Source organism: Ammospiza nelsoni, chromosome 1 (assembly GCF_027579445.1).
Source record: "Ammospiza nelsoni isolate bAmmNel1 chromosome 1, bAmmNel1.pri, whole genome shotgun sequence".
In the NCBI taxonomy this organism is placed as follows: Eukaryota; Metazoa; Chordata; class Aves; order Passeriformes; family Passerellidae; genus Ammospiza; species Ammospiza nelsoni.
In genome coordinates, this window is record NC_080633.1 from 106,981,705 (window position 1) to 106,996,710 (window position 15,006).

Sequence of the window (15,006 nt, forward strand, 5' to 3'; positions counted from 1 at the left end):
TGCAGTTTTCCCAGGTTGGTGAGCAGAGATCTTGCACAAAGTGCAGGATCTTTGCTGCATGAAAACGCACTCTGTTTATGGAACTTCAACGGGAGTTTATGACATTTTTGCCTAAAGCTTTATGAGGTCCAAGCCAAGAAAGAAATGGGATTTTCAGCCAAGAATCTCACTGTCACTTTTTCCTGAGCCAGCAGCATGCAAAGAAGACACTACTTCAGCCTACAATATTACCAAGTGGGCAAGTGCCAGAAAACCAAACACATTCTTGTTCTAGTTATGATATTCATATAAAATTTTTAAACAGGTTTTTAAATTCCAGAATCCTGTTCCATTAAGGCAGAAAAGAGCAAGGGAGAGACATTTACTACAGAAGGTACCCATGGCAGGACTCTTTTATAAATTTCCTGCAAGTAAATAGCCCCCAGCAGAATATTTTCTAGCACTTGCATGCTAAGCGGCAGTGAGAAAGGAATTAAGATGTATACAAATTGAAGCAAATGTTTTGGCAGCGGCTTTAAGATTGCAACAATGTGGAAAAGCATGAATTCATTTTATTTCTCTTGGTCAGTTTCCCCCTAGAATTACAGCAGATAAAATTCTCATGTGAAATGCTATATGTGAAGAGAGGTGCAGTGAGCATAACAAGGCTAGGAGCCCCAGAAGGCTGCAGTTGTGGCTCTCCATTTTATGAGAAGCAGAAAAAAGAGAATTTGTGCTTTAATACAAACATCAGTACTTTTCCAACCATTAAGATGGATATCATCAATTATTTTTGCACTGACATGAAGAGGGATCTAGTCTATCCATTCTCTTCAAGACACCATGGGGAACAAAGAAACAAAAATACAGACACAAAATATAAAATCCAAGACTACAGGAGTCATTCTGAATAGCAGGAGGGATTCTGAACAGCCATTATACATTTGGGGGGATGACTAAAGCTGCTGTGGTATAAGTGCAGTTGGTACACAGAACCCACAGATAAGAGATGCTTTCAGACACTCCTGCAAAGCTGCTTTCGCAATGTCTGGCAGCCAGCATTAAACACAGGATGACCTGGGGCATACACATCTAAAGTTAACAAACAAGGAACCAAAGCAGCTGTCAGAGGATGCTTTTATGTACGAGGGAGCCTCCAACACTGTTCAGATAAATTACAGATTACATAATAGTGCCTGGGATGTTTATATAGAAAATAGTTGCATACTTCTGATCCGATTATTCTATATTTCCTTCCAACCCATGCATAGGAAAATCAGTAAACCTCAATGCAATTTAATTTCAGTTATTGAATTTCCTTTCTTCAGGTGAGGGAGGAAGAAAAAGAGAATTCAAAATCCACTGACCTTCCCATTTGTTCTTCCTGTTTATAACAAGCTTCTTCAATAGGCTCTTACTGGAAACAAGCTGAATTCCCTACTACAAGTTTTTTAGGATAACACTAAACATGACATGGGAATACAAATTCATAAGTAACCAGTATCTTGTTGAATTTTTCCATTCTGTTAATGATTTAAATTATTTCTGCTGGTTAACTTTTAGAGACCCTAACAGGCTTCATCACCAGATATAGATTGGCAACCTTAATCAAAACAAACTCACTGACAGTGCTGTTAGAGCTCATTATCATCCTCACCAGATGCTTCTGTCTGTATATATGAGCATCTCCAGCTTTTTCTTTCCAGTACATGACCCAGGATACTAGCACAGCTTTCAAATTAAAACAAGAAATCTCAGTACAGCTTCAAATCCTTGCTCTTCCGGGGATTAAATCTGTGCAAGGCTATGACAAAGCATTTTGTATTTCTTGGACTTCTTAAAAACTTTTTTTTTTATACAGATCACTTCACTGATTTTTTTTTTTGCATTTCTCAGGAATTTACAGAAATATAACTAACACATACACTGTTTGCTTTCACAGAAAAAGTGCAGAGAGCATTTGTCACTATAATTATCACACAGGACTTTATACACAGATGAAACCTGTGCTTCTGTGACTGTGCAAAGCAATGCCCTAACATGAGAGCTGTAAGAAATTATCACAGGAAAGAATTTTAAAGCCTCGTGCATTAAGTTGCCACAGCCAAAGTAAAGATCATAACAACAAGTTACGACCCAGCTCCAGTTTTTAAGTGAATGAAAAATTAGAGGGTAGGGAGGCCAAATATGTGGGCTTCACAAAGAATGTGTCCTTGGATGTGCAAAGCAGAGCCGATCAGATCCCATGGTTAATTTATTGGAAATGAAGTTGTGACAACGATCTCAGCCCCAGCTCATCAGTCACATAGGTACAAAGCATCCAAATGGAAAACAGATTTTCCAATTCCCTGCACCTCCCTGGAGGCCTGTGCTGCTGTCTGCGGACTGCAGCATTCTCCTTTCTTGGCTCATTTGCAAGATAAACATATTCTAGCCTCAAACACTGCTCCTTTCCAACTGCTGGTGAAAACTCCAATCAGTCTGAGAGATTAGGAGGATGATCTAGGGCACTACTCAATCCAAGAAAAATGCTCATGTGGGAACACAAAGCTGTTGTTGTGACCAGAGGTTTTTTTTTCCACTGGATCCCATTCTGCAAGTCCAGATACAAATACTTTCTATCTTTATTCTTTATCCATATTAACTTCCTTCCTTTTCTGTTTTTTTTTTCAAGGGAGCCAGACACTTAGACTTAAACAGATTTTTACAGTGCTAGTTAAATGCTGCTTTTCTGCACTTGATTTAAGATGTGACTCACACAGCCCTCATACCTGGGCAATACTGAGTTAGATCAGGATATAGTTTTACCATTTTCAAACACCTTCAGGAAGTAGTATTAATGATCAGACAGATGGAACTCAAATCTTAACTGCACAGTACATAAATTTATAGCTCCTTGTAGATAGAAGGTTCCTTGGGTTTTTGGGAGCCAGTAGATCAGCCCCTACCCTTAAGACAAGCTCCAGTTCAGCTGCTGCTTTCTGCCTGTCTGTGTCTGTCTCTGCTTTGGTCCCTGTTCTAAAACTGATGTATGATGCTTCCAAACTTTTCAAGCATTCACTGACTTTTAACCCCAAATCAACTGCATTTCAGCACTTGGAGCAGCAGTTCCTCCATGCTCCTCATGAGTCCTTAGATGGGTATGGTAGAACCCTAAAATAAGTCACACAGCAAGTTTTAAAACACTAGTGGAAGACTTAGGGAAACTGCTAGTGTTGATAAAATTATTAGTGCTACAGACAGATCTCATGTCTTCATTATTATTGCCCTCTTCAAACTCGAGATAAGACATAGAATTTGAGCACTGGGCTAGAAGCTATAACAGGAAAAGGACTAATTGCTCTGTTACAAAAACCTTCCAAGCAAGATAATTAAACAGTGTACATTAAAAAGCATGCACTTTAAAGGATAAAGAACAGATTAAATTCTTCCAGTGACACAGAGACAAGCTTTAAGTTCCTATGAAGGCACACAATTTCATTGACAACAGTGGCTAGAACAAACTTCATATCACTTATGTCTAGAGATGGCCAAACCCCCACAAATCTAGAAACCCTTGAACTCTGGGAAAATTTTGATCCAATCCAGACTTTATGGCTCTGATCCACTTCATCTGGGATGGACCCAAATCCGCTTAAAATATATTTCACAACACATTTTTGCTTGCATTTTTTTCCAGTAGGTCATAGATACCACATGTAAAACCATTTACCCTCATTCACAACACCTAGTAGCAGAGCCAGCTATTCCAGTCTCCAACCCAGAATGTTAAACAAAAAACAAAACCAAAAAACCAAACTAAAACAAAACAAGAAGCCACAACAACAACAACAAGAAAAGACTCAAGAGCAAGTTTTAGATCAGTTGACTTTGCTACGAAGCATTAAGAAGAAAGCTAAGGTACTAAAATCTGCACACTCAGAATGTTTGGAAGAAATTCAAATTAGTGAGAAACTCTGTGTGACTTGGACAGTGGGGAAGAGCTTACAAAGCACAAACCAAGTCACATCAGTCCACTCTTGCTATCCCCACAAAAAAAAGATTGATTACAGTTTCTAAGGAAGCATATTATGCAAATCCAGGATTTGGGGTGGGGAGGGTGATAATGTAACAGCTTCATTCACTGTAGTAGGAAAGGTGAGATCACAAACCACATTGGAAGGTTGTGGTTTTCAGATGACCTAGATGAAAGTGACGAAACTAAGTAAACTCTAAGCAGGGAAAAGGAGTCTGAGAAGTTCTTTTGACTGCATTCACCACCAATAATTTAAAAACTGAGTTGTTAATAGCTTAAAGCAAGTACAGCCAGACCCCAGATCACAGGATAATTCCAGAAGGAATGGACCTTAGGAGCTCAGACTGGGTTACTTAGGGCTTTATCCAGTTGGGTCTTGTAAACCTTCAGAGTCGGAAACAGCACAGCCTTCCTGGGCAACCTGTGCCCTTGCCTGACTTGTCTTTGGGGTGAAAAAAATTTCCCTCACACCTAATCTGAACCTCTCTGTTTACTTAACACAACCCTACACAGCACTGTGAATAGCCTGGATCTGTCTTCTGGATGACTTCTCCATAGCTACTGGGTGGCTGCTGTTTCCTAGGTGCTCCCAAAGATGTCCCTCTTCCAGGCTGAACAAGCCTGATCCAGCAGCCACTCCCCAAAATGCAAGTGATCCAGTCCCCTGATTTTCCTGGCAACCCTCTGCCAAACTCATTCTAGTTTAACAATATCTTCCCTGTACTGAGGTGCCTGAAACAAGGCTCCCTTTTCCAGATGTTGACTAACAAGTGCTGAGGAGAAGATCATGATCACTACCATGGATTTGCTGTCTATCCTATTGTAAGTATAGCCCAGGATATTTTGGGGATTTTAGTTGCCAGGGCACACTGCTGCATCATGTCCTACTTGCTGTCTACCAAAATCCCAGGTCCTTTTCCACAGAGTTGCTTCCCAACTATGCAGCCTTCAGGCTCTATTATTGCCATCAACTGTTCCTTCCCATGTGCAGGGTTTCACATCTGCCCTTGATGAATTTTCTAAGATTTCTGTTGGCCCATTCCTCCAGCCTGTCCAGATCCCTCTGGAATGCAACCCTATCCTCCAGTGTTATTGACAGGTCCTCCCAGTTTGGTGTCCCTTGGAAATGCGAGTGCACACTCTTACTTCTCATTCTTCAATAAAGATGTTAAATAGGAAAGAACCCAGGACAGATCCCTGTGTCATTCCACGTGTCACAAGACTCCAGTCAGAGTAGGAATCATTAACCTTTACCTTCTGAACCTGATCCTCCACCCATTTTTTATCCATCTAATTATCTGCCCATCCAGACTGTAGTACTCTAATTTTTATATAATATTATTGTGGGACCATCAAAAGCCCTGGTAATGTCAAGGCAAATGACATCCTCAGCTCTCTCCTGCAACAAAAACAGTGAGAGTTCTGGTATTGAACTTCAGGGAATTAGCTGTAACTGTTGGCTCAGGAAAGACACACTGCAAACTGTGTGTAAAATGGCTGGTGCACACACTCATAGAAGTATTCTCCAAAACACTGTGGAAAGTATAGGTTTATATTACTGGGATGCCATACTCCAAATCCTTAGCTGCAATAATCATCCCAGTTCCATTAGGCTCAGTCTACACACAGTATTTCATCTCAGATAATGATTCTGGGATATTACACACATGATATTTGTTGCCACAGCTGTATGTGTAGGTTGCACAAACAGGACCATGGAAGCATCAAGGAGGAATAGCAAGAGAAACCAGAGAGATGCAAAAATTCCTCAGTTCTCCTGGGAGATGCACAGATCCTCTGTGTTCCTGTGTGTGTCTTTCTCTTACCTTTGCAAGGAAACTCCAGGCTGCATATTGCCCTGAGGTTGTACTGCTTTTTAGCTTCACTGTGTGCAACATCAGAAAGAATCCCAACAATCCACTGCAAAGGATGAGGAAAGCTTGTTAATAAAATCTCTTAACTTCAACTAAACAACCTCTTACAGACATCTTGGTTTTCCTAATGAAGAACTGCAGCGTTAATCCCATTTGGAGAAGGAAAGCTGGTGGACAGGAGGCTTACGCTATGTCCAGTACACCTAGTGTTTTGTTCAGTCAGTCACTAGAATCTGAATAAAGTAAGTCTGACACCCTTATGGCTGGTGTCTAATGCACTTGCATAATCAGAAAAGTAGAGATTATTGAAAACATGAGGTGAAACATTAACTTCAGGCATTGAAATGGCTCTGAATAACAGCAATGCTAATTTCAGCAGGAACCACACATATTTGGCAACTAACTCACTTCAACCTCCACAGAGCCTTGAGCTGAAAAAATAACCACTGGAAAGTTTCTGCCTGAAGCTTTTAAGCTGTTTAAACTTCTTGAAGCCAAAATTCCAATTAGGAAGTCAAATACATCTCTACTATATAACAAATAAATGGCTCAGTAGTGCTGGGAACAGGATACTCCAAAGTTTTCTGCTGACAATTAAGAGAATTTTGATTCTCAAGTCTTATAGGACAGCAGTTCGGAGCTCTCCTGTAGCCAAGACTACCCTTAAGGAAATTTTGTTCCACATCTCAACAGACTTTATGGAGCTCATGAGGTTGGATATGTACAACCCACTCATTGTGAACCAGGGGAACAGTGTAAACCAGCAAGCAGGGAACAGAAAGGCACTTCAAAATATGTATGGCAAAAATTACTGTGAGGCATAAGAGACAACAAAATGCTGTGGGAAAGGAGATAGGATCAACACAGCAGACAGGTGGTGAAGCAAAAAGAGCCTTGGTATTCACAGAGGGTATGCTGCTCTGGATAGAGGTGCCATGCAGTTGGTCCCCTCTCTACAGCAGCAGGAAGGGTGGAAAATGATGGCTCCTCAGGTCAGAAGTCCTGTGCTGGGCTCCAGTATATTAGCCAAATGCTGTTCCTGTGCAACACATGTGGCCAAGTTCCAGCTCAGCTGCATGTCCATACAGGCACCAAAGAGCAGGGAAAGATAACTTGTCAGGAGAAGAAGGCATTGAGAATTTTTGCATTGAGCCATAACACAAGATACTTTGGGATGTATGTGAAGTCTGAAGCCAAGGAAGCAGATGCTAATTTGATGACAAAAAATAAGCCTAAACTCAGAAACTTGCTGCAGAGGATGGAGTGCTGAGCAGTAGAGCATTCCACTCTGAGAAATGAATGAGTTCAATGAACCAACATTGCCCATACTTTTAAGAGTTCAGTAGCTTATTTCAGCTACTGCCCTGCTGTGAAGGGCCTTCAGTCATGAAGATCTGAAGATATTTAGTGCAACTCAAGAGATAAAAAAGTGAAACAGCAAATTATGATACCTAAAATATTGATGCCACAATTAACAGCATTTTATTCCATTAAATAAATTGAGCACTTTCCACCTTACTGCTGATGCTTCAGACATTTTTCAGAGTCAGTATGAATTGCCCTTACCTTACATTGCATAGGTTTTCCTCCAAATCCCACACATCTAAAAGACACTCAATTATGAAATGTAGGAGAGCAATTGAGATGTTTGTTTCTCTATGTAACCATTCCTTTCCCCTTCCTGCAGTTCACAGTGCTATCTACTACACATGTACTGAATGTAGGCCAATGGAAACAGAAGTGGGAAGCTACCACAGAGGTAAATGAAGTGAATGAGAAGAATATCTGGGCTAGACTGATATCCATTAGAACCTGCAGTTAGACCTCACCTTCAAGAAAAATAGATTTCACCTACCTACAGAATACCTAATTGTGAGTTACTTGTAGTGTGGATTTTCCAAGTGTACCACACTTGGAAAAACATAACAAAAACCTATATACATTGGAAATTATTTAACAGTCATTCTCAATATATCCTTTCAACAGAAAATCCAGATACAAGTCAGAAAATGCCTTTCAAGAAATATTTTTGCCATTAGTTAGAATGAAAATATCTTTTTCTCCCTCTTAAAAAAATACTTTAATTTGGTAAAAGACTAGGGGGGAAAGACAGGAATTAAAAAAAATTTAAGATCTATGGGAAACATATTTATGTGGTCCTGTGAGAATTATGCCAATATGCAGTGAACTTTTGCTACTGAAAATAATGGAATGCTTGTTAAAGCTTTTCCTTTTTACCCAAAACAGCATTCTGCCAAATCACAAGATGTACAGGCAAATAAATCCATGTACACCCCATATACTGCTGAAGACTAATACTTAGTAATTGCTGCAAACAGCAAGTTTGGGTTAATCTGACTGCAGAAGCATTTGAGAGATGTTATGTATCAAAGCTTTGCTACATTGGGTAAACATTATTTTACTGGTGACTGTGAACTCTCCTAATCAGAATGCACTCACTCAAGGATACACATACTTTCAGCACATTTGAATCTCAGGCCATCAAATGCATATCCACAGACATGCAAAGATTTATTCTTTGCAATTCTACTGGCTTATGGCCGCAGAAACCAGTATAAGTAAGGCTTTACATGCTACAAAATTTTTAACTGAGAGTATAGGCTGGAAGTCAATTGAACCTCTTATTTTGAAAACATTTACATGACCTATTATAGAGAGGTTACCTGGCACAGCAGCTGCTATGAAACCTGTAGAAGTACAGGAATGGAAAATCCAAGGCACTGAAGAGATCACCTGAGGGACAAAGAAATACACTCAGTAGGTGGGAAAAAAATTACCCACTGTTACAAGCAATGCAACAGCAATTACATGAACATTACTAGTTTAACATTCCTTTGAGCCTTTACAGCTGGCTGGCTTTTCATTTATGATGCTTTCCACATTTCTGGCGTGTTTAATGATTTCTCTCTGACCTTGCTTCTAGCCAGTTCTTGCCTTTGGTTGAAAAAGGGAAAAGGGATACCTAAGAGTATTTATCCTTTTCCAGTGTTCAGAAGGTCCTGTTTAAGCAAAAGTTGCCAATGACAGACATGTATCATACCCACTTCTTTTACTGTGCAGCATGCGATAGCTCCTACTGAAACAACAGGAAACACAGACATATGGTGGCTGCTTCCCCCTCTGGCATTTGAACTCTGTAACACAGGGCATGTTGAGAGGTTCAAAGAGTTCTCCTAGGTCTCAGTAGAGCTCTTGAGTACTTGCATTTCCAGGAACCTGGACTTGGGTGCTCTTGGTGGCAATTCCCAGAGTTCTCTGGCCTTCAGGCTCTACAGATTTGCATGAAGCTCCATCTTTCACTTTTTGAAATGCAAGACTGTTTCACTTAACATGTATGTCTATCCTGGTGGGGGTTTCCTATATACACAATCTGCACCACCAGGGAAAAGGGAGAATTTATGTTTCTTTAAATGCTTCCTTCTTTGTTTTCCTGACTGAACAAATGTAAGCAACAGATGATCACCTTTACCCTCCTAATTATGAACACACCAGAAGGTAGGAATATTAACCACTACAAAATTTCTCAGTTTTTACCACCTGATGTGCTGCTACTTCAAATCCTGCTATGGGCCCAAGCAATGGGGTCCTTGTTAGGAAAGCAACAAAAGAAAAACTCTGCATAGCACTGGGGACCATGCAGAGAAGGAAACTCAGTTCTGGACTGCTGGGACACTGCTCTGAAGAGGATATGATGGCTTAGGGAATCCTTGTTCTTTACCATGTATCACCTCAAAAACTATTCTTTGTTGTCAGCCCCATACTGCTTGTTTGCATGGGACAGCTAAGAATGGTATTGGGAAATATCATGCAACTTACACCAAGTTATATACCCTTCTTTCCTCTTCCTACATGACAACATATTATTGGCCATATTCAGGGCTAAAATCCTAAGGGTTTGGTTACTAAAAACATTCATAGAAAGCAAAAGCAACATGGAAACTCCAGAAAGAAAGAACTCAGTTCACTTTACCTGCTGGATGGGATGCAGAGGCCAACAGCACCACACTAAAAAAAAAAAAAAAAAAAATTGGATACTACAGAATTTATGACATGGGCTGAAGACTATAAATTGACAGCTTTGTGTTTATGTTTCCATGGTCAAACTTATTCCAGTTAAGTAGAATAACTGAGACACAAATACCAATTAAAAGAAAACACAAGTTGATTGGAAAGGAATGTCTGGGTCACCTAATAAAATTTCTGACCTGAAGCAGGACTATCACAAATATTTGGTGATGCCCTCTGGTCCTGTCTAAAAAAGGCATGTCTCAAAAACCTACCAGCACAGAGATTCCACACCTCTCTGGGTAACTTTCCCAGGGCCACTCTACCCTCCCAGCAAAGAACCTTTTCCTGCTGTCCCATTTTTAAACCACCAAAGTTGCAATGTATGGTTGTTGCTCCATATTATCCTGAATATTGCATGTATAAGTTTAAAAACACATGAAAATAAAATGAAGCACCAGCCCAAATTATTCACACTTTCCAGATACAAGTGAACAAGAAAACCAGTTGTGACCAGTTCTTTATCTGAAGTATTATCACTTAGGTTTTCTGAGGTCTTACAAAGACCTCACCCTTTTGCATTTGCAGTATAGGTTGTACAGAGCCTTTGAATCAGTGTTACTGATTCTTCTTGTAAATTTCTCTTCTTTTTTTTTTTTTTGCATATTTTTCACTCCAAATCGCTTCTAAGGTTAGAGAGCTACAAAAACATTCTGGGGTGCTGTGAGATGGGATAAGCATGCATGTCTGTAGAGCTACAGCTTCTTCCAGTTACCAACAACATACATCCATGATGGTGGGAGAAAAGAAAATAGTATCTCAAGAGTTTGCTTCTTGGTGAGCAGCAAGCACTGCACTTACAGAGGTAAAAAGACATTCATTAATGTTATGAATGCTCAAGCATTCCAGGCCAACTCCCTTTTCCAGTGTTAACACAGCGACCATTTCCAAACCTGTTCACTCACAGCTGGTCCCAGCTCTCTACAGGACCAAGCTTCCATGCTTGGTGACCTGCCCTTGGCAAGCCTTGGAGGACCCCAGCATCAGTCACAGAATCACCTGCAGCAAAAGGAACTGCAGAGAGCATGGAAATCCCATGGCCAAGGAAGCCCTGGGGGAAGCTTGTCACTGAAATCAGCTGTGGAATACAATAGGCTGAAGGAGAAAAGGGTTTATGAGGGACAGATAGGCAGTTATTATAGGCTTTACACTTTATAAGCCTTTGAAAGACATCAGATGGTACAGTATGGCTGCATTCTCAATATTTATACATGGTTTTAAGATGTTATTGCCACAAAGGTATTAAACAAGGCAAAGCAGATCACTTAAAATAGGTGAGTTGCCCTACCCCTCCTCCCCACACATGGATGCTCTCCCTGTAAAGGCATGCCAAGAGTAACTCACAATAAACAGGCCCAGTTCCTCAGTTTCCTGGTAAAGAGAGAAAAGGAAGCAAAGGTCTACTGTTTTGACTGAATAACAGAGAAAATAGGAAACTGAGAGGAAAAGTGAAACTGTATCAACAGTGATGAGAAGTAGGGCTAAACTATGTTTCTTCACTTACTTTTTGAATTATTACATTTTAAACAAAAACCCACTGAGAATGGGAAATAGTCAGAGAGAAACTTCCTTCTGCAACCAAGGGGAATTGATAACCCTAACGGACATCCAAGGTTTTGGTCCAAACAAAGCAACAGGAGAAAACAAAACCTTCATTGTGAAGTGCAGGGCAGGTTAAGGCAAATGGATTAGATGGCATTACAGCTGCTCTGCAGCCCTGCTCTGAATGAAGCATCTGTAAAAAAGACATGATGATGCTGTAAAACCAGATTAGGGATTCAGAGGTTTCTAGCAGGACAGCCTGGATGGATATGAGGCTGCAGCAAAAACAAATTCCATGGGCTGGATTTTTCTGCTCCTCTCTTTTTCCCCTATACTAAATACTGAGGGCTGGGTCACTCGTGGTTTCCTTTCTGAAAAAAAGGTTTTGTCAGCAAGAAAAGCAATTTATGCCTGCAAAGCTGCTCTCCCCTATTGCAGAAAATCTACTGCAGCATTTTTAATTCACAAAAGTGACAGATTAGCAGCTCTTCCAGAAGCCAGATGTAGTTTTGCTGCATAGAGTAGAGCGTTTACTTCATAACTTTGCCATTTATTCACCACTTGAAATTCTCCTGTACCTGTTTTCTCCTCACCAATGGCCATCAGGCCATCTAGGCATGCCTTTGTGAACAAATTTCAGACAGAGACAGGTATTGGGATGCACTGAAACTTTCTTGCAGATTCTTCACAAGAAGTAAAATACCTCTACCTGCCTCAGCATAGGAGAAAGCCCAAGAGGAGCTACAACTTGCTTCTAAGACATTTATGTCTCCCTCAACATGCCAGGCAGGCATTACTGCTCCTCCTCTCATGCTACCCCTCACTAGCTAAGGGGGAGAAATCTGGCTTCCCCTTTGATAAAAAGTGGGGGAAGAGAAAGGAATAAAATAAAATGTAAGATTATGAGGAAAAAAAACCCACTATGAAGTAGAACACTAATGCAGAAGTCAGAGTACAGAGAAATACAATACTGCAGTTGATAAAAGGGGGAGGATCAAGAGGATTGGAGGATTAGAGGTGGATCTTGGAAATACATTGACCCTCTTCTCTTCCTCCCTGCCCCAGATGCTTAAACACAAGTGAGAGCAATGATCTGGATGGGGCTGCGCACTGAGAAGCAACATTACCCCTCCCTTCTCTGCACAGCACAGCTCTGCTTTCCCTCCTACACTTGTTCCTGGCCTGGCTCCCTCTTCAAAAGCCATTGAATAATCATGCTGGAAGTGATGAAGTGAGAAGAATGCCAGACTTTCAACATCAGCAAATATTTCTTCAGATCTGTTTGATTCTGGAAAGTTCCCATTCATTTACATTTACTTAGGGTGTTCTTTCCTTCCAAACTGTTCCAGATTTCAGAACAAGAAATAGTGCATGGTGTGTAAGGACAGCATATGTTAGGAGACTGCTCATTTCATTTGCACTTCTGGAAGCATCCAACAGAGCCTTCTCTTTTATATATATATAAATATATATATATTTATTTCTTTTTGCTCTAACATATTGTTATATTCTAACATCCAGTAATTTGTGGCAGATCTTTTAATCTGCCACAAATTAATGCAGGCAGTCTCTACACTCAGTAAGGTACAATTGTGCTTTCATACTGAACTGAGAAATACTTTGAACATAATAACATGAACGTTTTTAACATAATGAACACTTTGAACATGATCCTATGTGTTTTTCCTATGTATTAGGAAAAATTTCTTCACTAAAAGGCTTTGGAATCAAGGATTGGAATAGGCTGCCCAGGGCAGTATCTGAGTCACCATCCTTAGAGTATTTTAGAGACGTGGGGCTTCGGGACAAGGTTCAGTGGTGGTCTTGGTAGTGCTTGGTTAATGCACTCAATAACCTTAAGGGTCTTCTCCACCCTAAAAGAATGGATGATTCTAAACCCTATCTGGCTGTGCCCACACAGCTGCATGTCTGATCTAGGTTAGAAATAAAGAGCTTTAAAAACCTATTGATAATAGTTTTAGGAGGAGAAAGTTGCACTGATACCACACTAGCAAGTTCTTTAGTAAATCATAGAATCATACAATCATGCTTGTATAGACAAGAGCTCCAGTACACGTTAAACTGTCCTGTCCTGGAGGTGGAACTGTGATCCTGTCATGACCAGAACAGTCCTTGAGAAGGCCTGAGAAGAAGAAGCAGCATATGTCTTAACACCTTCTAAATCACAAAATTTACTGCTGGGCACCCTCTGACAGAGATAATCCATGTCTACAGTAATTCTGACCCAGAGCTGCCTGTGAGGAGTTAGTGCTCATTCAGAGACCATTCCTTTAGTCAGTAATATTAAAAGTATTTTGGATTGTTTTCTACAGAAATCAAGTTTGTGCAGTAAAGGTGGGTGTACACGGCTCCACACAGCTCTCAAGCATGCTGAACAGCTTCATCCAGACTTGGGAAGTGGCAGTGGTCTCTGAGATAACTACATATGCACGGGTCTCACACAGAGGCAAACCTTGCCAGTGCCTCCTGCAGCAGGATTCCAGCCCCATTAGACACTGGAAGAGACGTGTCATAGAGGTTGCAGACCAGGAGAGAATTTCTGCCAAACTTTACACCCTTTCAAACATCATTAGCTATTTTGACAAAACAAAACTCTAAAAGAATTCAGATGTCACTTATCCCATTGTCCATGGTACTGCTTGTTTTCTCTAGGCAAGATGAGATCCAAATGCTATGGATTATGGACTTCTCTAACACACAGAAATGTATACCCATACAGACACACAGACATACAGATATACACAGACCCAAACCAAACAAATAAGCATCCAGTTTGCCACCTCCTTAAGCCATCTGCTTTCCAGCAAGTTGCTTTGCACCATCATCTTGTGAGCTACGCTGACCTTTAAGCCTCTTCTTGGGGAAAAACTTTGGAAGCTTTGAAAACAAATTTTTCCTCTTAAACAGATGTTGAAAATAGCCATCTTCCAATTTGCATAAATCCATTGTTGGATTGTTTGTTAGTTTCTTTTCTGTAAAAAGAACAGTTTTAGAGACATATACTGCTGCACCTCACAGTTCCTTAATGAGAAGTTTCTCCCTTTCAAAAGCTTCCAAATAAATTATAATACTTTTCATGTAATGTGGGACTCCTGCTCTCTGCTGGACACAAGTTCACAGACTTCAAAGGGCCAAGATCATGAACTTACAGAGAAACAGCCCAGCCTTGACTTTTCAATCAAAGCTGAAAAATTAAGACTTTTGACCAAAATTTGAATTTAAAGGTTCAGGCCTAGATGCAATTTTCAACTAAAATGACAACTGAGAGACAGTCAGGCAGCTGTCAAATGAAAATCAATTGATTTTACTGCTTGGTTCATGATTTCCCTTCAACACAGAGAGATAGCTACATCTCATTCCAGACTTCATAGGTTATTTCTGCATGTGGCAGCATATTTGCAAATTCCATGACTAATTCTTCTAAAGTTTCAATAAACACACCTACCCTCTTTGTGCAAAATTGATTTGCTTTGCATTTCATAGAAGATG

The 15,006-nt window shown here is 40.3% G+C and overlaps 1 protein-coding gene across 2 annotated transcripts in view; it reads right to left on the minus strand.

The window, feature by feature from the left end:
* Positions 1-15,006, minus strand: part of TMEM241 (transmembrane protein 241) — a 54,471-nt gene that overhangs the window by 18,269 nt on the left and 21,196 nt on the right. For both annotated transcript variants that reach the window (XM_059475641.1, XM_059475631.1), the window contains exons 11-13: positions 9,860-9,894; positions 8,553-8,622; positions 5,821-5,914 (exon numbers count right to left, since the gene is read on the minus strand). In XM_059475641.1, coding sequence (XP_059331624.1) covers positions 5,821-5,914; positions 8,553-8,622; positions 9,860-9,894 — 199 coding nt within the window. The remainder of the gene's footprint in view (positions 1-5,820; positions 5,915-8,552; positions 8,623-9,859; positions 9,895-15,006) is intronic.